This window comes from Manis javanica, chromosome 2 (assembly GCF_040802235.1).
Source record: "Manis javanica isolate MJ-LG chromosome 2, MJ_LKY, whole genome shotgun sequence".
Lineage (NCBI taxonomy): Eukaryota > Metazoa > Chordata > Mammalia > Pholidota > Manidae > Manis > Manis javanica.
The window spans coordinates 26,816,585-26,838,757 of NC_133157.1; the positions used below are offsets into that span (position 1 = coordinate 26,816,585).

Consider the following 22,173-nt stretch of genomic DNA (forward strand, 5'->3'; position numbering starts at 1 on the left):
ATCAGAAAGGGTAGGGATATGATACTAATTTTATTGATGATGGAAGTGAGGCTTTGGGAATCCAAGGACTACACGGCAACCTAATCAAGGCTTCTAATACTCCCAGATTTCTGCTGGGAAGTGCCAATTAAGATTTAGGACAGATTAGTTTCAAATGTGGTTATATAGATATGTCATTATTAGGGAAATTTTTAATTAAGGCTGTTTTTTGAAGATGCTGGTCTCTGTTGGAATGATTATATAGATCTAGCACCATATCATTTGACCTGGATATAACTTTGGTGAGTTGCTAAGTTTTTCTGAGTCTCAGATAGCTCATAGTAAATTGTGAAGAAGCATTATTTATTTGTCAAGTTGTCATTAGGATTAAACTAGTACAAAATCTGTTAGGTACCTACAACAACAGATGACTCCAACATGGGATATATATGATATATAACTGTATTTACTTTCTGTAATACTTTAATATTAAACGTATACCTATATATTCATATAAGAGATGAAGGAAGAATGGCTCTCCTCTTCAAAAAGATTCCAGGTGAGGGAGGCCATTTTTCAGAATTTAGGAAAATAACTTCACCAAAAACACTGAATCAACCCAATATGTAGGCCTGTCTGAACCTCTTCAGTTGTTACCTTTTCTCCTATTTTATGCCATTTCTCCCCTAATGATGGTGTTAAGGGAGATTTTGTTTTCCTGAGATCTTCATCAGTAACCCCACAAAAACTTCTAATAGAAAAATACAAGCCGTTTAAAACAATGTGCTTGCTATAGAACAAAACTTCAAGATAAGTCCTTGAGTTCCTCATCCAAGTACATTGTAAGCTATATATTCCTCTACTATGGAAATGCTGGAGGCACTGTTCATGCTGCAAATCCTCTGCCATGATCACGCTGAGATTCTTTTTCCCCATAATACTACACTCCCTTTTGTACATTTTTATGTTATTTTCCTAAGCTAGAAGGGTCCCTCAGAATATTAGCATTTTGGGAAAACTTCCTCATGTCTTGTTGTGCGGAGGCTTCTGTGCACTGTCACAACACTCTGTAGTTACATTTCTTATGGAGTTGTTCCTTCCTTCATATATTTAATTCAAACTGTGCCATATATACAGTGGTAGGCAGTAGGGATCCCATTGTGAGACTGTTTTTCAGAATGGATGATAGATGCAGAATGCTTATGAGAGTTATTTTATACTTCCAAGAAACAATTTCTGTGCTGTATAATATTTGTCAATATGAAAAAAACTATGGAACATTTTACAAAAACATTTTATCAAACTAAAGTTGCCTGTTATCCAAAATTATCAAGGACAGAATACTGTGGATCAATACTACTTATGTGTATATATACATATGCAAAAATAATAAATAACATATCTATACTGTGTACTAAAGTAATATAATTTATTTCAGGAATTCATGATATTCCAAATTAATACATGAACATCTGTCCATATAATATACTAAACGCATAGGCAATAAAATAGAACAAAACACATGTCATCCATCAAGATGAAAAAAAAAACATTTGAAAAAAACAATACTCACTTTTGGTAAAATCTCTTAGTCATATAGATAGAAAAGTTACAAAATTAATAAAGGTCATCTTTCAAATCCTTGGGCCACATGATTTGAAATGCTGAAACTCTGGAGTGTATACCTAAAAGTAATCAAAGATTGGTGTTAGCACTATTATTATTATTATTTAACATTTTCCCCTGATTGGTTCAACCAATTGAATAGAATAAGAGAAATATATGACATTGCATGTCCTTTCATGCTTCAAGATCAGTAATGATTTAAAGAGTTACAGAAGTTTTTTCCTCTGCATTGCTGGAATTCTGGTTTGTGTTGGTTGCAGGTCTTGCTACACATGTAAGAAGACATACCCTCATATGTTACACAACCAGTGAAAATTGTAATCTTGAAGAAGAGTAAGGGAAAGGAAAATGCCCTTTCTATACTATTCATCAAAATAGGAAGTTTCATAACACTATTAATGATCCCAGTTTGTATTTTTGTGGCTAAAAATGCCACAGAAAATGTTAACTAGTTTTCTCTGAAATGTGGGATTTTGGGTCTTATCAATAAATATTCTTAATTTTTCCTCATTCTCTAAATTTTCTTTAAAGAATGTATATGTTATGACTAAATAGAGAATATTAAACATGTTTATTTTCAATGAAACCTGCAGGATTTCTGGAATTTTGACCCTGTTTTTCATTAAAATTCAAGAAAAGGGTAAGAATAGTTAATGGAAAGGAAATTAGATGTTTGTGTTGATTTATTACATTGACTGACTTAATGTCATTTAATGTTTCAATGTCAAGCAATCACTTCCTTAATATATCCATCCTGAGTGGATACACTGACACAGTCCCAATTTTTGGAAAAGGATTCAAGAGTCCATCATTTCAAATGTCCCAGGTGGGCCGGGTAGACAGGACACCATAAGGCACCCATCTGTATCACAGTAAAGAGATAAGTCAGAGAAGCTACCCATTGTGAGTTGTGTGGGAGACTATCAGTGACTACTGTTACCTTCTTTATTTCTGCCAAAAAGAGGTAAAGGTGCAGTTTCTTGGCTTTCTCTTTTGTTTGTGTTTTTTTTCCACCTCTTTCCAAAAGATCAGTCATTAGACTGATGCTGGTCTTTGGACACCACCTACAGAAGGGAAGAAAACTCTGCTGGAGGACTTGGATTGTGAAGTATTCACTCTTCTCCCCTTGTTTAGCAATAGAAGAGAGTAGTGGTTTCTTTGTAAAGCGCATGTACTCACCAGGCTCCCTGATTTTTCACAAGGAACTGCTTGAAACAGGCTGTGCCTCACTCTCCCAGAAGGAAATCAAATGCACTTAGTACTGCATCCTTTCTCCTGCTTCAGTTAGTTTCCTTTCCTGTTTGTAAACATGCTCTTCATGGTATCAACATCCCTTGTTCTATATCTGCAGTGCTTGTCCAATTAAGTGAGCCTTCTGAACCCCAAATTTGCTAATGATGAACAATAGTGCTCTAGTGAGAGTAAGGTCTCTTTTTGTTCTCTTACGTGGTTTAGAGAATTATTCTGGATTTTCTCATTCACATTTCTGGGTGGAAACCAAGAACACTTCTTTGCTGCTGGGAACTTCAGTGAGCTAGGATCGCTGCTGGGATTGATTCAGCCAGCTCATCTTCATGCTGTGACCATCTCAGCAGCTATGCTAAACCATAGCCCTGTGTCTCTGGAAGCCTGAAGTGCCCCAGTCCTCACACTTCTTTCTCCTGTTAACTGCTGATAATAAAAAGCACTATGTCCTATTGGAAAGGTCATGGCTTGGAGGACCTAAGCTTCAATCTTGGCTCCTTGGTGTATTGGCTGTATGAACCTTGGGCAAAACACTTAATAGTTCCCATCATGATGTGTCATTTAACATAGGGTATCAGTACCTATTTCTGTGATTGTTTTGACGATTAATATAACATGCCTAAAAGTTTTTGGCATTGATTGGGTGCCCAATGCATGTAGTTTAATCTGAACCCCTAGGCTAGAATTTTTTCATTTTCCATGATAAGGGAAAGTGACTTATGATGTTCACATATATCTATGGTATATTCTTCACCCAATAATTCCTTAATTTTTTCACCATCTTATTCAAAGTAAAATAAATTATTCATATTTCCCAGTACCCATTCACCTTTTCCTATTTGGAAATACCTTTTATGAACTTTGTCCTAATGTTCCAATCAAAATCTTCAGTATAGGATCCTTATCTCCATTACAAAAGACAGCAGGACCAATTGGGACCTCAGTTTTTAAAAAAACAGAACTCTTTTTCACAGTGTTTCACTAACTTCCTGTGACCATTTGCTGCTCCTTAGTGATTTGACTTCTTAGCTTTCTTTCCAGAGCTACAGCCATGCTGTAAAGCCCATAGTCAAGTGTCCCACAATCACAAACACCTATTCATGTTGTGAGGGAGAGGAAAAAATACAACTTTCTGCCAAACAGAATGTTGTGTTATAAATTTGCATGCAACAGTACATTAATGTGTCACATAAGTATTTTCCTACCTCAGTCCTAAATATTTCCAGAGATCCCACCGGTGTTTTTGGTAGCCAATTTAAATCTGCCTTCGTTTTCTTCCAAGAGACTCTGTAATCCCAGAAGTGATTTAAAGTTGAATCTTTAAATAATTTAGATGGTAATAACCTTTAGATACATTAGGGATGATGTGTCAGACCTGATTATACCTAACTTTTTAAACAGTAATTTTTCTTCTTCCTCTGAATTATTACCTCCCGGTTATACAGATGATACATACTCAGTACAGAAATTGTAGAAAGTTCAGGAAAATCCTAAAGAATTAAAGCCATTCATAACTGTACAATAAGTATTAATATTTAGATATATATGTATTCATAAAGTATATTTACATGCCTGAGAGCGTACTGCATTTCTTATTTCCTACTTTTTATACTTCACAATATTGATGTATTTTCCCATTTTTTAGGCAATTTTAATAAATTTTATAATATCTTTAAATGGAAAATAGGAAAAACATAAATGGAACTGAAACAGTTTGTTTTGGATTCTCAGCAAGGTATCAGTTTTTGGGGGGCTTTTGAAGGTAATGACAGGTTTGGAGGACTGGAATCAGAGATTCCTTTCATTTTTATTTCCTGTGAGTAAAAGTCAATTCCCATTGTCAGAAGGTATAGTGCCCTTTTTAGATAATGGAAAATGAGTGTGATGTCCTTTTTTCTTTTTGGGGTAAAGCAGATATAAAGGTGTAATAACCAAAGCTCTGGATGCACAGCCTCAGGGAATGTCCACTGCCCTCCTGCCTTTGCCTCCCAGCTGTCCCCTCTATCTCCACTTACCCTCTATTGTCTTTCTGGCCCCTGACCCTACTGTGCACCTCCAGGTCTTAGTGTTTTAACTCCAGCCACACTTACATTCCTCCAGCACTCCAAAATTGTGTAGGCTGTAGTTAGAAGAACACAATTCTCTTCACATTTTTAGATCCAAATATGTTCTAGGCCCTTTGCTAAATTTTGATGCCTAATATGTTTGTTCATTCAGTGTTGTAGGGATACACAAAGGTGAAAAAGTCTACCTCTTGATGGGTAGACCAGCAAGGTTCCAGGAGAGCCGTTTGGAGTACTATTGTTTCTGTGACTCTTTTTGGAAAGGAATTTGCTACAGGTGGAACTTGACGTTTTGTTTTAACAGGCAGTATTTTGCAGGACTCAGATTTCAAAACTTGTCTTCTCTGAGGTGAGCAGCAGCTGAAATCTCTGTTCAGGCCATCTTAGTTTTAGCTCTGTGTAGTTTTAGGGGTCAGCCAGTATTTGGGCAGAATTTATACAGAAATTTGGGGCTCCCACTCTGGCTGTCTCTTTTCTGTGGTTTTCTCTTCCACATTTTTAGTTGCTGTGGTCTTTCTAAACTCTGTTCTCTGCTTCTTCAAGTCAGTAAGATTGAAGTTTCCAATATGCATTTTAGTCACCCCATAGTGGTGACTTTGTCCTTCCCTTAAAACCAGTAAAAAGGAAACTCACCCTGTGCCATTCCTTCTTACAAATGTTGGTTGACCCCAGCCATTTTCTGGATGCTTTTGGCCACTTTAGGAAGTTTTTTTCATTTGTTTTGTTTTATTGTCCTTAGAGTATTTAACATGAGATATAACCAGTCAAATTTTTAACTGTACAATAAGTACTGTTATCTATAGCACAGTGTTGTATGGCCTATCTCTTCACTTTCTATAACTTAGATATGCAAAACTGTACTTGTTGATCAACAATTCCTCATTTCCTCCTTCCCCAGCCCCTGACAAGCACCACCATTCTGCTTTTTGCTTCTATGAGTTGCACTATCTTAGATTTATCATATAAGTGGAATCATGGAATATTTGTTCTTTTATGACTAGCTTATTTCACTTAGCATTAGGTCCCAAAGGTTTATCCATGTTGTTTTATGTGGCAAGGTTTCCTTCTTCTAGAGGCTGAATAATATTCCATTGTATGTATATACCATCTTTTCTTTAATCATTCTATGGTGGGCATTTAGGTTGTTCCCTCACCTAGTCAATTGTGAATAATGCTACAGGGAACAATGGTTTGGAAATATCTCTCTGAGATGCTGATTTCAGAAAGTTAAGAAAAATATTTTGTCTAGAGTTTATGATTGTTATCTATAGGAGAGTTCATCCAAATGTTACCATTATTGGAACATTTTGTTTCATATATTTTTTTGGTATCATTAATGTACAATTACATGAACAACATTATGGTTACTAGACTCCTCCTATATCAAGTCCCCACCACATACCCCATTACAGTCACTGTCTATCAGCGTAGTAGGATGCTATAGAATCACTACTTGTCTTCTCTGTGTTGCACTGCCTTCCCCATGTCCCTGCACCCCTACATTATGTGTGCTAGTCATAGTGCCCCTTTTACCCCCTTATCTCTCCCTTCCCACCCATCCTTCCCACTGTCTTTCCCTTTGGTAACTGTTAGTCCATTCTTGGGTTCTATGAGTCTGCTGTTGTTTTGTGCCTTTAGTTTTTTCTTTGTTCTTATGTTCCACAGATGACAGAAATCATTTGGTACTTGTCTTTCTCCTCCTGGCTTATTTCACTGAACATAATACCCTCTAGCTCCATCCATGTTGTTGCAAATGGTAGGATTTGTTTTCTTCTTATTGCTGAATAATATTCCATTGTGTATATGTACCACCTCTTCTTTATCCATTCATCTACTGATGGACACTTAGGTTGCTTCTATTTCTTGGCTACTGTAAATAGTGCTGCAATAAACATAGGGGTGCATGTGTCTTTTTCATACTGGGCTCCGGCATTCTTAGGGTAAATTCTAGGAGTGGAATTCCTGGGTCAAATAATATTTCTATTTTGAGCTTTTTGAGGAAACTCCACACTGCTTTCCACAATGGTTGGACTAATTTACATTCCCACCAGCAGTGTAGGAGGGTTCCTCTTTCTCCACGTTCTCGCCAACATTTGTTGTTGCTTGTCTTTTGGATGATGGCCATCATAACTGGTGTGAGGTGATATCTCATCGTGGCTTTAATTTGCATTTCTCTGATGATTAGTCATAAGGAGCATCTTTTCACGTGCCTGTTGGCCATCTGAATTTCTTCTTTGAAGAAGTGTCTGTTCAGCTCCTCTGACCATTTTTTAATTGGCTTATTTGCTTTTTGTTTGTTGAGGTGCGTGAGCTCTTTGTATAATTTGGATGTCAACCCCTTATCTGTTATGTCATTTATGAATATATTCTTCCATACTGTAGGATGTCTTTTTGTTCTACGGATGGCATCCTTTGCTGTATAGAAACTTTTTAGTTTGATACAGTATCATTTGTTCATTTTTGCTTTTGTTTCTCTTGCCTGGAGATGTGTTCATGAAGAAGGTGCTCATGTTTATGTCTAAGAGATTTTTGCCTATATTTTTTTCTAAGACTTTCATGGTTTAATGACTTACATACAGGTCTTTGATCCATTTTGAATTTACTTTTGTGTATGGGGTTAGACAATGATCCAGTTTCATTCTCTTACATGTAGCTGTCCAGTTTTGCCAACACCAGCTGTTGAAGAGGCTGTCATTTCCCCATTGTATATCCATGGCTCCTTTATCATACATTAATTGACCACATATACTTGTGTTTATATCTGGGCTCTCTAGTCTGTTCCATTGGTCTATAGGTCTGTTCTTGTGCCAGTACCAAATTGTCTTGAGTACTGTGACTTTGTAGTAGAGCTTGAAGTCAGGGAGAGTAATTTGCCCCACTTTATTCTTCCTTCTCAGGATTGCTTTGGCTATTCGGGATCTTTTCTGGTTCCATATGAATTTTAAAACTATTTTTTCTAGTTCATTGAAGAATGCTGTAGGTATTTAGATAGGGATTGCATTGAATCTATAGATTGCTTTAGTCAGGCTGGCCATTTTGACAATATTAATTCTTCCTATCCATGAGCATGGGATGTGTTTCCATTTATTGGTATCTTCTTTAATTTCTCTCATGAGTTTCTTGTAGTTTTCAGAGTATAAGTCTTTGACTTCTTTGGTTAGGCTTATTCCTAGGTGTTTTATTCTTTATGATGCAATTGTGAATGGAATTGTTTTTCTGATTTCTCTTTCTGCTAGTTTATCATTAGTGTATAGGAATGCCACAGATTTCTGTGTATTAATTTTGTTTCCTGCAACTTTACTTAATTCACATATTAGATACAGTAGTTTTGGAATAGATTCTTTAGGGTTTTTTATGTACAATATCATGTCATCTGCAAACAGGGAGAGTTTGACTTCTTCCTTACCAATGTGGATGCCTTCTATTTCTTTGTGTTGTCTGATTGCAGTGGCTAGGACCTCTAGAACTATGTTGAGTAGAAGTGGGGTGAGTGGGCATCCTTGTCTTATTCCCAATCTTAAAGGAAAAGCTTTCAGCTTCTCACTGTTAAGTGTGATGTTGGCTGTGGGTTTGTCATGTATTGACTTTATTATGTTGAGATATTTGCCCTCTATATCCATTTTGTTGTGAGTTTTGTTATAAATTGATGTTGAATTTTGTTAATGAATTTTCAACAACTATGGAGATGATCATGTGATTTTTGTCTGTCATTTTGTTGATGTAATGGATGATGTTGATGGTTTTTCACATATTGTACTATCCTTTCATCCCTGGAATAAATCCTATTTGATCATCATGGATGATCTAGTTGATGTATTTTTTATTTCAGTTTGCTAATATTTCATTGAGTATTTTTGAATCTCTATTCATCAGGAAAATTGGTCTGCAATTTTCTTTTTTTTGTGTGTTGTCTTCACTTGGTTTTGGTATTAAAGTCATACTGTCTTCATAGAATGAGTTTGGAAGTATTCTCTCCTCTTCTACTTTTTGGAACACTTCAAGGAGGATGGATATTAGGTCTTCACTAAATGTATGATAAAATTCAGTGGTGAAGCCATCTGGTCCTGGAGTTTTGTTCTTGGGTAGTTTTTTGATTACCATTACAATTTCATTTGCTGGTAATTGTTCTGTTCAGATTACCTGTTTCTTCCTGGGTCAGCCTTGGAAGGTTGTATTTTTCTAGAAAGTTGTCTATTTCTTCTAGGTTATCCAAATTGTTAGCATATAATTTTTCATAGTATTCTCTAATTATTCTTCATATTTCTGTTGTGTCTGTAAAGTTTTTCCTTTCTCATTTCTGATTCTGTTTATGCATATAGATTCTCTTTTATCCTTGAGAAGTCTGGCTAGGAGTTTATCTATTTTGTTTATTTTCTCAAAGAACCAGCTCTTGATTTCATTAATGCTTTCTATTTTTTTATTCTTCTCAGTTTTATTTATTTCTTCTCTGATATTTATTATGTCCCATCTTCCACTGGCTTTGGGCCTCATTTGTTCTTTTTCCAGTTTCATTAGTTATGAATTTTGGGTATTTATTTAGTATTGCTCTTCCTTCTTTAAATATGCCTGAATTGCTATATACTTTCCTCTTAGAACTACTGTCACTGTGTCCAACAGAAGTTTGCAGCATTGAGCTGTTGTTTTCATTTTTCTCCATGTATTGCTTGATCTCTGTTTCAATTTGGTCATTGATCCATTCATTATTTAAGAGCTTGTTTTAGGCCTTCATGTGTTTGTAAGCCTTTTTGTTTTCTCTGTAGAATTTATTTCTAATTCCATACCTTTGTGATCTGAGAAGTTGGTTGGTCGAATTTCCATCTTTTTGAATTTACTGATGCTCCTTTTGTGGCCTTGTATGTGATCTGTTCTGGAAAATGTTCCATGTGCACTTGAGAAGAATGTGTATTCTGTTGATTTTGGGTGGAGTGTTCTGTAGATATCTGTTAGATCCGTCTGTTCTAATGTGTTGTTCAGTACCTCTGTGTCCTTACTTATTTTCTGTCTGATCTATCTGTCCTTTGGAGTGAGTGGTGTGTTGAAGTCTCCTGAAATGAATGCACTGCATTCTATTTCCCCCTTTAATTCTGTTACTATTTGTTGCACATATTGTGTGCTCCTATGTTGCATAGATATTTAAAATGATTATATCCTCTTGTTGAACTGACTCTTTTATCATTATATAGTCTGTCTTTGTCTCTTGTTCCTTTCTTTGTTTAGAAGTCTATTTTATCTGATAGAAGTACTGCAGCTCCTGCTTTTTTCTCCCTATTGTTTGCATGAAATATCTTTTTCTGTCCTTCACTTTTAGTCCATTTATATCTTTAAGTTTGAAGTGTAGTGTATACCTGGGTCTTGCTTTTTTATCTTCTGAGCTTCAGCATATAGATGGGTATTGCTTTTTAGTCCATTCTGTAACTCTGTGTGTTTTGATTGGTGCATTAAAACCATCTACATTTAGGGTGAATATCGATAGATATGTACTTTTTGCCACTGCATGCTTTGGATTCATGGTTACCAAAGGTTCAAGGAAGCTTCTTTACTGTCTAACAGTCTAACTTAACTCCCTTACTATGCTATTAGAAACACAATCTGAAGATTCTTATTTTTCTCCCTTCTTTTTCTTCCTTCTCCACTCTTTATATGTTAGGTGACATATTCTGTACTCTTTGTGTATCCCTTGACTGACTTTGTGGGTAGTTGATTTAATTTTGCATTTCCTAAGTAATTAATTGGTCTGCTTCTTTTACTGTGGTTTTATTTTCTCTGGTGACAGCTATTTCGTCTTAAGAGCACTTCCATCTAGAGTAGTCCCTTTAAAATACACTGTAAAGATGGTTTGTGGGAGGTAAATTCCCTCAACTTTTGCTTATCTGGAAATTGTTTAATCCCTCCTTCAAATTTAAATGATGATCTTGTTGTGTAGAGTATTCCTGGCTTGAGGCGCCTTCTGTTTCATTGCAGTGAATATATCATGCCTCTCTCTTCTGGCATGTAACATTTCTGCTGAGAAGTCTGATTATAGCCTGTTAAGTTTTCCTTTGTAGATGATTTTTTCTCTATCTCTGGCTGCTTTTAATACTCTGTACTTATCCTCAATCTTTGCCATTTTAATTATTATATGTCTTGGTGTTCTCTTGTGTTGGGAGATCTGTGCACTTCCATGGCTTGAGAGACTATTTCCTTCCCCAGACTGGGGAAGTTTTCATCAATTATTTCCTCAGATTCTTTCTATGACTTTTTCTCTCTCTTCTTCTTTAGGTACCCCTATAATGCAAATATTGTTCCGTTTGGTTTGGTCACACAGTTCTCTTACTATTCTTTCATTCCTAGAGATCCTCTTTTCTCTCTGTGTCTCAGCTTCTTTGTATTCCTGTTCTCTAATTTCTATTCCATTTACCTTCTCCTCTACCTCATCTAATCTGCTTTTAAATCTGTCCATTGTATGTTTCATTTCAGCTACTGTATTTTTCAAGGTGTCTATCTCCCTCTTGAATTATCCATTAGCTCTTGAATATTTTTTCTGTAGCTCCATTAGCATGATTATGACTTGAATTTTTTTTCAGGAAGATTGTTGATTTCAGTTTCATTGAGCCCACTTTCTGTTATGTGAGAGATTTTGGTTTGAACAAGTTTCTTCTGCCTTTTCATAATCCTATTGGCTAATGAGAAATACTAGGTTTGTGTATGTAGCGCCCTCTAGTTCCCAGAAGCTCTTTGGAGCTGCCCAGCTCCTGGGCACCTGAGTGATGGTAGTGGTTACAGCTGAGCAGTGCTGGTGCCTGCTGTGAAGACAGAGCCATTTCCTGCTTCCTGGCTGCAGTGCCTGTCTCCACTGTCAGGGCCAGTGAGCTGTGTACTGGGAGCAGCCTGTGTGTTAAAGCTCTAAGCTGCCATAGTTTGGGCTCCCCTCTGGCTGGCCTGGAGCAATTGCAGGTGCTACAGTTCATTTGCGCCAGTGCCTGCCTGGAGGACAAAGCCCTGGCCACTGTGCCTGCCTCTGCTGTCGGAGCCAGTGAGTGGCAAGCAGGGAGAAACCTCTGCATTAAGGCCCTAAGCTTCCATAGGTGGGGCTGCCATCTGGCTGGTCTGGAGCAATGGCAGGGGTTTCAGTCAAGCAGTGCTATTTCCTCCCGGGAGGGCAGAGCTCTTTCCTGCTTCCCGGCTGCAGTACCTGCCTGCACTGTCAGGGCCAGATAGCTGTGCACACAAGGAGCAGCCTCTGCATTAAGCTGCTGTAGTTGCTTTAGGTGGGGCTACCCTCCTGTTAGCCTGGCATGATGGCAGGGGCTGCAAGTTTGCACTAGGTGCCAGAAATGAGGAAAGAGTGGCAGGCTGCTTATCGCAGTGGGAGGCCTTGGGGCTGTGTTGCCAGCCTGAGGGATGGAGTGCCTGAAGCTCCTGAAAGTTCCCAACTTGCTGGGCTAAGTGTGCCAGGATGATTTTGTCCATGCAGTCCCTCTCATGAGCACCAAACTTTGTGTAATCCTTGTCCCTTTAGCAACTCTCTCACTGTTGAGAAGTCTTTCAAAGTGTCCACCTTTTTTTTGTCCCATAGCAGGTTGCAGGAACCTTTTCTCTATAAGACACTGGAGTCTGTCCCTGACTTTGCTTTTCAACCCCTCTGATCTCCTGAACACCACACAGTATGGGTTTAATGCTCCTGGAGTAGATTTCTCGCGCTGGGTATTTAGCAGTTTTGGGCTTCTACTCCCTCCCCGCTCTCTTTCTCCTCTTCCTGCCAGTGAGCTGGGGTAGAGGGAGTGCTCGGTTCCTGCCAGGTCGCAGCCTTGTTACTTTACCCTTTTCCATGATGTAGATTTTCCTTTCTCTTTTCCCAAATGTAGACTGAATGGTGCAATCTTACTTCTGGTCACTCTTTTAGGAATAGTTGTATTTGCTGTATTTTCATATTATATGTAGTTTTGGGAGGAGATTTCTGCCTCACTTCTCATATTTTTTTCTCCCCTACTGTTTGATTTTTGAATGCTAAACCACTTTTACATTTCTAGAATTAATTCCACTTACCTGTAATCCATCATTCTTTTATATAACACTTCATTCAGTGTTATAATTATTCTTAGTATCTTTTCAAATTGTGTTCATGGCAGGAAAGTTTTTAATTTTACTTTTAAAACGTGTCCTTATAATGGATATAGAAGATGTGGTACATATACATAATAGAATATTATTCAGTAATAAAAAGAAAACAAATCCTACCAGTTGCAACAACATGTTGGAGCTCTAGGGTTTTATGCTCAGTGAAATAAGCCAGGTGGAGAAAGCAAGTACCCAAATGATTTCACTCATTTGTGGAGTATAACAACAAAGCAATATTGAAGGAACAAAACAGCAGCAGACTCACAGAACCCAAGAAGGGACTACCGGTTACCAACAGGAAGGAGTTGGCAAGGATGAGTGCAGAGGGAGGGAGAGGGGATTAAGGGGCACTATAAATCTCAATCACAATATAGGTAGGTCATGGGGAAGGCGGTACAGCAGGGAGAATACAAGTAATGACTCTATAGCATCTTATGAGGCTGATAGACAGTGACTGCAATGGGGGATGGGGGTGGTGAGGACTTGATAAAATGGGTGAATGTTGAAACCACAAGGCTGTCCATGTGAAACCTTCATAAGATTGTATATCAATGATACTTTAATAAAAAAATTGTCCTTATAGATTTTGGTATCAAGTTCACATTTACCATGTAAAATTAATTGGAAAAATTTTCTACTGTTTCTGTCTGAGAATAAATTGTCAAATTGAATATATTTCTTCCTTAAAGGATTGCAGTAATTCACTATGAAGTCATTTGGGCTGGAGTATGTTTTAGGAAAAATTATGAGAATGGGTTCACTTTTTAAATAGATACAGGGATTTCTGGTTACAGACAAGGTAGAATAGACACTTCTTCTGATTCTGTTAAATACACTTCAGAATCTGTACATTATATAAATATATATACACATAAGAAGACTCTGAAAGGTGGAGAGAAAGAAGACCAGCTAGGGACTTTGGGACCTAAGGACCCACAAGGCAGTAAATTTCCTGGGTTTTCATTTTACCTTCTATATATTGCAAGACTACATCTTGGAAGATCCAGTGGGAACAAGCAAAAGAATCCCCAAGAAAATCTTACTCTTTCTAGATAAAGGGCCAGGAAAGGAGTGGCTTAGCAAGACAGAAAATATTATGGCGATAATTGCCCTATTCCAGCCAAACATGACAAATACTGCAGCCCTCCTCTCTTACTTTAGCAAATATCAAATGGGAAGCCTAGATTTCCACCCTCTTCACCCTCTTCCAACTGTGCCCTTTTCCAGGCAGGATTTCAGGGAGGGTTAGTGAGAAGTCAGTGCTTTCATCATAGATCAGTGGTAATAAACTCTTCCACTCTCATGGCGTCGTTAAGGCCATGTGAGCAGTCTGTACTTTTGCCCCATCTGCCACGACTGAGGCAGGGACTCTTTTCCCTAAAGGAATGGTTTTAGAGGAAACCTGCTAAAAAACAAGATTTAGATAAGATCCAGATTCTCATAGTATCCCAAATACATAGGATATGAATGAATATCATTGCTCATACACAGAATCGGTATCTCAATTTGAATGTAAAAGACAATCCCCAGATGCAGCAACAATGTGAGCACATGTTGCAATCATTTGACAAGAAATTTGAAGCAACCGTTGTAAATACTTCAGGTACTAATGATGCACACCACACACTGGACACATGAAAAAATAGAGTTCCTAAGAAGAGAAATAGATAGTATTTCTATATCTGGGAAGATATAGAAACTATAAATGAGAATCAAATGGAAATATCAGAACTGAAAAATACAGTAATGGAAACAAAAAATTCAATGGATAGGCTTAACAGTTGATAGAGGGGCATTGCACTGACTTTCAACATATTGGTTTGACTTTCTCTCTTGATACTTTGAGGTAGAATCTAAGAACATTTTCTAATATATTTTGGGCTATAAATTTTCTTCTAATCACTGACTTTAGCTGGATTCCATAAGTTTTTATGAGCGTCTTCATGATTATTCTGTTCAAATGTTTTATTTTTGTTGTGATTTTTCTTCCTCATGTTGTGTTACTAGGAGTGCATTATGTTAAGTTCCTAACTTTGAGTTTTTTACATTATATTTTCTTTAAACATTTTTTTTCTCTCTTAATTCTACATGGTCAAAGAACATTCAGTGAATGATTTAAGTTGTTTGAAACTATTTGGAACTTATTTTAGGACCCATCATATGGTCATAGTATTCATTCTGCTTTATAACCCATTTGCTGAGTTCCTTCTTTCAATTGTTTTATTTTATACTTAGTGTTACCATGTAATTCTTTTTTGTAACTTCTTATTCCTGCTTTATGCCAGTACTCTTCCTTATCTCTTTAAGGATTTTGTTTTTTTCACTCAAAATTTTTGCTCTCTGTTTAATGAATTTTTTCTTATGTGATCTTGGCTTTCTAATTTTATTGTTTTTTATAATGGTTGTGTTCACCATTTATCACATTTTTCTTCTCTGTGCAATTCATTTCCCCCTGATGTACCTTGGTCAGAGTGTGTACCTGATGAAGAAGAGGCAAAAGTTCAGGCCGTAACTTGTGCTATTTGTCAGGTGAGTTGAAAGTTTGAACTACCTGAGGTTGTGAGCCCATTGTACTACACTTGGGGCATGTGAAAATGTGTATCCTTACCCGAAAACCCTGATTCTTAGGGTACTTTTTTTCAACTGCTTCTGAATGCTGTTCTTTTATAAGTCCTTTTCTTCACTCATAAAAATATTGCAGCTTTTGTTTGGAAATAAAGCAGAAGGAGGGAATTCTCTAGGCAGGTTGCTCTGGGTGCCCTTGTAGTGATTTCTTCATTCTTCACCTCTTCTTAGCTCTGAGTGGCCAGGTTAAGAAATAAAAATAGGTGATGTGTAGTTAAATTTGAATTATTTCTAATTGTCTTTGCATGTGTACACTGGGATAAGAGAAAAATATTGCACAGGAAGTACTTGTACTGAAAATTACTTGTTTATTTGAAATAAATTATAACTATACTGTATATCTCTTTAATTATATTTCTATAATTGCTTGGTTCTACTTAGCATTTCTTTGTTTTGCATAATTTGCTTATAAAACTCCTTGCAGTTACAGTCTGTCTTCCATTTTTTTTGTAATATAGCTTTCACTGTCTTCCCATTAAACTACTTAATTCCCTTTTCTACTGAACATTCATTAATGAGAAACATGCTCATCATTTCATTATATGCCCATATACTGAAAAAGTACTTGCATAGTTAACAACTTTGAGAAGTGCTCTTTGATTTGTTGAAGCATATACTATTTTTCATGGCATACGTTGCTTTCTCATTGCTCGGAATTATGATGCATCTTTTGGTCAATGACTTTTTAAAAATGCTGTCCACTGTCAAAAAAGAGTACTGTTGTCAAATTTTCTTCCCTTCTTTTTAACAATACACATGATGATTTCACTTGTTTCCATGCTGGAAGAATATTTCATGACATCCATATAAAATGATTGAATTCCCTGGGTTGATATTGATTTTAAAAGATAGTCATGGTTAAATGTCATAATAATTCCCCTGTTAAGTCAGAACTTCCTGTTCATAAATAAAGTGTGGTTTGCTCTCATCATGGAAATTGTTGATATAATCTGCTTGATGTTAGGTCATGTCAATGTGAGCATGACTGAAGGACAGATTGGATAAGTCTGGGGTATTGTGAATATATTTGAACAGATGGCAAGAGTGAGGAAAATTAAAATGACTGCATATGATTGTGATTGTTCATAAAGGCTAGTGAGACCAGAATGAAGATTATAGGCTCTGAGATTCCAGGTTTCAGAGGTCAAAATAAGGGTGGTCAGCAGATAATTTATTAAGAACAAAGTACCATTTTAACATGTATCACACATTACTGCCACATCTCTCCATCAGATAGTTCTAATTTCCACATCTTGACCATTTTACCTGGGTAGCATTTCTAAATTTGCTTTTCCCAGAGGGTGTAAAGTCAGAAGAATTATTCGTTTTGTGAGTTACATTTTAATTAAATTGTATTAACAACTTTGTTTTAATTGTTTCTAAGGGACTTCATCCCAAAAGTACCAGAAAATTTCTGAAGCTATCCAATCCACATTGTGAACTTTAAATTGCTTTTGGGATTAGAAACATCCTCAAAACAGCAGAGACTTTAAATTGCTCTGGTGCTCCAGTGGCTGGTCCTTTAAAGGACTATCTGCTTATGAAAGGACTGTAAAGAGCCCTAACTTTCATTTTACTGGAAGTCAGTTCTGTTTGGCACTCGTTGTTATTGCTGTTGTCTGACAGTAGCAATGGCAGCTACTGGCTGTTAATGAGAACTGAGAAGTAGATAGTTTTTTTAAGTTATTTTACTGAGTTTATTGAGATGGAATTCATGAGATTAACAATTTCATAAATATGTTAAGACTTCTTCTGTTTCTGGTGTTTTAATATAGAAATCCTTTGTATTCCACTGAAGAGGGGATACAAATGATTATAACATATTGGGAATGCTTAAGAATATATTTTGAGAGATCTACCCCTCTTTATTAGGGCTATTCTGAATATGTAATGAGAGGAAGACAGGAGAGAAGATGTTAGAGCAAAAAAAGCTGATTTCTGTGCAGAGAGAAGACATGTGTCTTTTTTCATACCTGGAAATAAGAGTAAATCCCCATCCCTTAAATTTCATAGTTTATACATTTATTTATGGTTCATAGACTGAGACATTTACTGGGGTTCTGCTGAGATCAACTTCTTATTCCTGTGTGTTTCAGGCAGGACAGTAGAGTTACCTCGATGTCCCAATTTGTGCTGAAAAAGACAAAGAGGAATAATTTATTTAAAAATGCTTTCTTTTATATATACTTCAAATCACTATTTTTAATATTCTTATGATAATACAGATATACATTTTCCTAGGTTAGAAGAAGCCAAATAGTATTTTTCTGAAAGTGTGTCTTTTAGCCACACAACTCTTCTGAAACAGGTTAAATTACCACTGAAGCAGGGCTTATCTATACCATTTTGTTTAGTAACTCAAAAACAGTGATGTTTGTTAAGGTTAGTTGTGTTCTGGATCATTTGGTCAAAATGGTATGGTAAAATTGCATTCAAAATAATTCCAAATTAATAATAAAAGTGAGATATATAATTCTAACTCAGTTGCATGTGCTCTGAATTCCTTTACAGAAGAGGACACCTTTTTTTTTTGTGGGAGGGTGTTTAAAGCCTCCTTCATGTGATCTAAAAGCCTAACTGATCTTAGTTTAGAGGATTATACATATTCTTATGCTGTGTATTCAATTCAATTATAGGTTCCTATTATTTATAAAGGAAGCCACTTAAAAAGAAGCAAAAACTCTTAGAAGCATGCTGTAACAGATTACATGCGCTCCAGCTGCTGCAGAATTCCTTTTGGTGAAAGAAAATAGTAACATGGGAAAGACCAACAAGTCTTCTGTGACAGAATTTGTCCTTCTGGGGCTTTCTGGCCACCCAGAGCTTGAGGCCGTTTACTTTGTGCTGGTCTTATGTATGTACATGGTCATCCTGCTGGGAAATGGAGTCATTATCACTGTAAGTGTCTTTGATTTCCACCTGCACACCCCCATGTACTTCTTCCTCAGTAACTTATCATTCTTAGACATTTGCTACACCAGTTCTTCTATTCCCCTGTTTCTTAGCAGCTTCTTAACGTCAAAGAAAACCATTTCCTTCTCTGGATGTGGAATGCAAATGTTTCTCTCCTTTGCTATGGGAGCCACAGAATGTGTCCTTCTAAGCATGATGGCATTTGACCGCTTTGTAGCCATTTGTAACCCTCTGAGATACCCCATCATTATGAGCAAGACTTCATATGTACCTATGGCTGCTGGGTCCTGGATTGCAGGGGGTGTCAATTCTGTATTGCAAACCTCTCTTGCAATGCGGCTTCCTTTCTGTGGGGATAATGTTATTAATCATTTTACTTGTGAAATCTTGGCTGTCTTAAAATTGGCCTGTGCTGATATCTCCATAAATGTTATTAGCATGGTTGTTGCAAATATGATTTTTCTTGTGGTTCCAGTACTTTTCATTTTTATTTCTTATGTTTTCATTCTCTACACTATCCTGAGGATTCCTTCTGCAGAGGGAAGGCACAAAGCCTTCTCCACCTGCTCTGCCCACCTAACAGTGGTGATTATATTCTATGGAACCATCCTCTTCATGTATGCAAAGCCCAAGGCTAAAGACTCCTCTGGTGCAGACAAAGTACAAGTCACAGACAAAATCATCTCTCTCTTCTATGGAGTTGTGACACCTATGCTCAATCCCCTTATATACAGTTTGAGGAATAAGGATGTGAAGGCAGCTGTGAAGAATACACTGTGTAGGAAATGCTTCTCGAATGGAATGTGAATGCTACCTTTTTTTCTTTTATTCCTTTACTATGAATGCAGGAGTAGTTCTCAGCCAGAGGCTCCAAAACCTATGAAGTTTGGTGGTACCATTGATTTCTGAATTTCTCATTTTTCTGTCCCTATTATTTAACTGTGAGAGACATCTAGGAGAAAAGTGACAGAAATTTATGGGTAAAATCTTGGCTATTGTAAATATTGCTGTGATAAACATAGGGGTGCATATGTCTTTTTGAATCAGGGATCTTGTTTTCTTCATGTAAATTCCTAGGAGTAGAATTCCTGGGTCAAATGGGATTTCTATTTTTAGTTTCTTGAGAAACCTCCATATTGCTTTCCACAATGGTTGAACTAATTTACATTCCCACCCACAGTGTAGGAGGGTTCCCCTTTCTCTACATCCTTGCCAGCATTTGTTGTTGCCTGTCTTTTTGATGTTGGCCATCCTAACAGATGTGAGGTGATATCTCATTGTGGTTTTAATTTGCCTTTCCCTGATGATTAGCGATGTGGAGCATCTTTCCATGTGCTTGTTAGCCATCTGAATTTCTTCTTTGGAGAAGTGTCTGTTCAGAACCTCTGCCCATTTTTTAATTAGGTTATTTGCTTTTTGGGTGTTGAGGCATGTGAGTTCTTTATATATTTTGGATGTTAACCCCTTGTTGGATATGTCACTTACAAATATATTCTCCCATACTGTAGGTTGCCTTTTTGTTCTGCTGATGGTGTCCTTTGCTGTACAGAAGCTTTTTAGTTTGATGTACTCCCATTTGTTCATTTTTGCTTTTATTTCCCTGGCCCAAGGAGATGTGTTCAGGAAAAAGTTGCTCATGTTTATATTCAAGAGATATTTACCTATATTTTCTTCTAAGAATTTTGTAATTTCATGACTTAGATTCAGGTCTTTGATCCTTTCAAGTTTACTTTTGTGTATGGAGTTAAACAGTAATCCTGTTTCATTCTCTTACATGTAGTTGTCCAGTTTTCCCAAGTTGTTGAAGAGCCTGTCATTTCCCCATTGTATATCCATGGCTCCTTTATCATATATTAATTGGCCATATATGTGTGGGTTAATATCTGTGCTTTCTATTCTATTCCAGTGACCTATGGGTCTGTTGTTGTTTCAGTACCAAATTGTCTCTGTGCCGCTACCAAATTGTCTTGATTACTGTGACTTTGCAGTAGAGCTTGATGTTGGGGAGCATAATCCCCCCAGCCTTATTCTTTCTTCTCAGGATTGCTTTGGCTATTCAGGGTCTTTTGTGGTTCCATGTGAAATGTAGAACTATTTGTTCTAGTTTCTTGAGGAATGCTGTTGGTGTTTTGATATGGATTGCATTGAATATGTAGATTGCTTTAGGCAGGATGGCTATTTGATAATATTAATTCTTCCTATCGGTGATACTGGGAGGTATTTCCATTTATTGGTGTCTTCTTTAATATCTCTCATGAGTGTCTTGTAGTTTTCAGGATATAGGTCTTTCACTTCCTTGGTTAGGTTTATTCCTAGGTATTTTATTCTTTTTGATACAATTGTAAATGGAATTGTTTTCCTGATTTCTCTTTCTGCTTGTTCATCATTATATAGGAATGCAGCAAATTTATGTGTGTTAATTTTGTATCTTTCAACTTTGCTGAATGCAATTATTAGATCTAATAGTTTTGGAGTGGATTCTTTATGGTGTTTTATGTACAATATCATGCCATCTGCAAAGACTGACAGTTTGACTTCTTCCTTACCAATCTGGATGCCTTGTATTTCTTTGTGTTGTCTAATTGCCATGGCTAGCACCTCCAGTACTATGTTGAATAAAAGAGGGGGAGGTGGGAACTCTTGTCTTGCTCCTGATCTTAAAGGAAAAGCTTTCAGCTTTTTGCTGTTAAGTATGATGTTGGCTGTGGGTTTGTCATATATGGCCTTTGTTATGTTGAGGTACTTGCCCTCTCTACTCATTTTTTTGAGAGTTTTTATGATGAAGGGGTGTTGAATTTTCTCAAATTGTTTTCCAGCATTTATGGAGATGATCATGTGGTTTTTGTCTTTCTTTTTGTTGATGTGGTGGACGATGTTGATGGATTTTTGACTATTGTACCATCCTTGCATTTCTGGAATAAATCCTACTTGATCACGATGGATGATCTTTTTTATGCATTTTTGAATTTGGTTTGCTAACATTTTGTTGAAAATTTTTATATCTATGCTCATCAGAGATCATATTGGTCGGCAATTTTCTTTTTTGGTGGTGTCTTTGCCTGGTTTTGGTATTAGTTAATAAGACAATGTAGTTTTGGTGCAAGGATAGACAGATAGACCAGTGAAATAGAACAAGAGCCCAAACAGAGTCAAGCAAATATGGTCAAGTAGTTTATGTCAAAAGTGACATTGCAGTGCAGTGGGGGAAGGTTTCTCTTCAGTAAATCATGTTAAGTCAAATATTATCCATGTAATAAAAAAGCAAATCTTGACCCTTGACTCATACATATAGGAAAATTAATTTTAGGTGAGTTATGTATCTTAATATGAAGGGTAAAAATGTAAAGCTTCTAGAAAGTAAGGTGGTACACTTGGACTAATCAGGACTAATCTTCAGTGGATAAAAATGTCATAGATGAATTAATAAATTTGTGGTTCTTTTAAGAAGGATAAAGGTCCAAGTAAGTCAATGTTGGTAAAGATGTATTAAAGTCTACAAAATACAACTTACTTGTCCTGGAGTCTAGTGATCTCAATTAACTTATCTTTGCATCTTAAATCAGCTGTGAGTTGGCTTTTTGGTGGTTTTGGACTCACTCACTTGTTGGGATTAACTGCTGGCTCG

General features: G+C 36.7%; 1 protein-coding gene and 1 long non-coding RNA gene across 2 annotated transcripts in view; both read left to right on the top strand.

Annotated features, from left to right (window-relative positions):
* The window catches only part of LOC140847224 (uncharacterized), a 314,063-nt gene that overhangs the window by 52,662 nt on the left and 239,228 nt on the right, over window positions 1-22,173 (top strand). The gene's annotated exons all lie outside the window — the stretch shown is intronic.
* On the top strand, window positions 18,393-19,355 carry LOC108388649 (olfactory receptor 13C7-like). The gene has a single exon (XM_017647147.2). The coding sequence runs from the start codon at window positions 18,393-18,395 to the stop codon at window positions 19,353-19,355; it is 963 nt and encodes a 320-aa protein (XP_017502636.1).

What these genes read in the sequence shown, in the direction of transcription:
- LOC108388649 (XM_017647147.2), top strand. Translation starts at nt 18,393, where the DNA reads ATGGGAAAGACCAACAAGTCTTCTGTGACAGAATTTGTCCTTCTGGGG.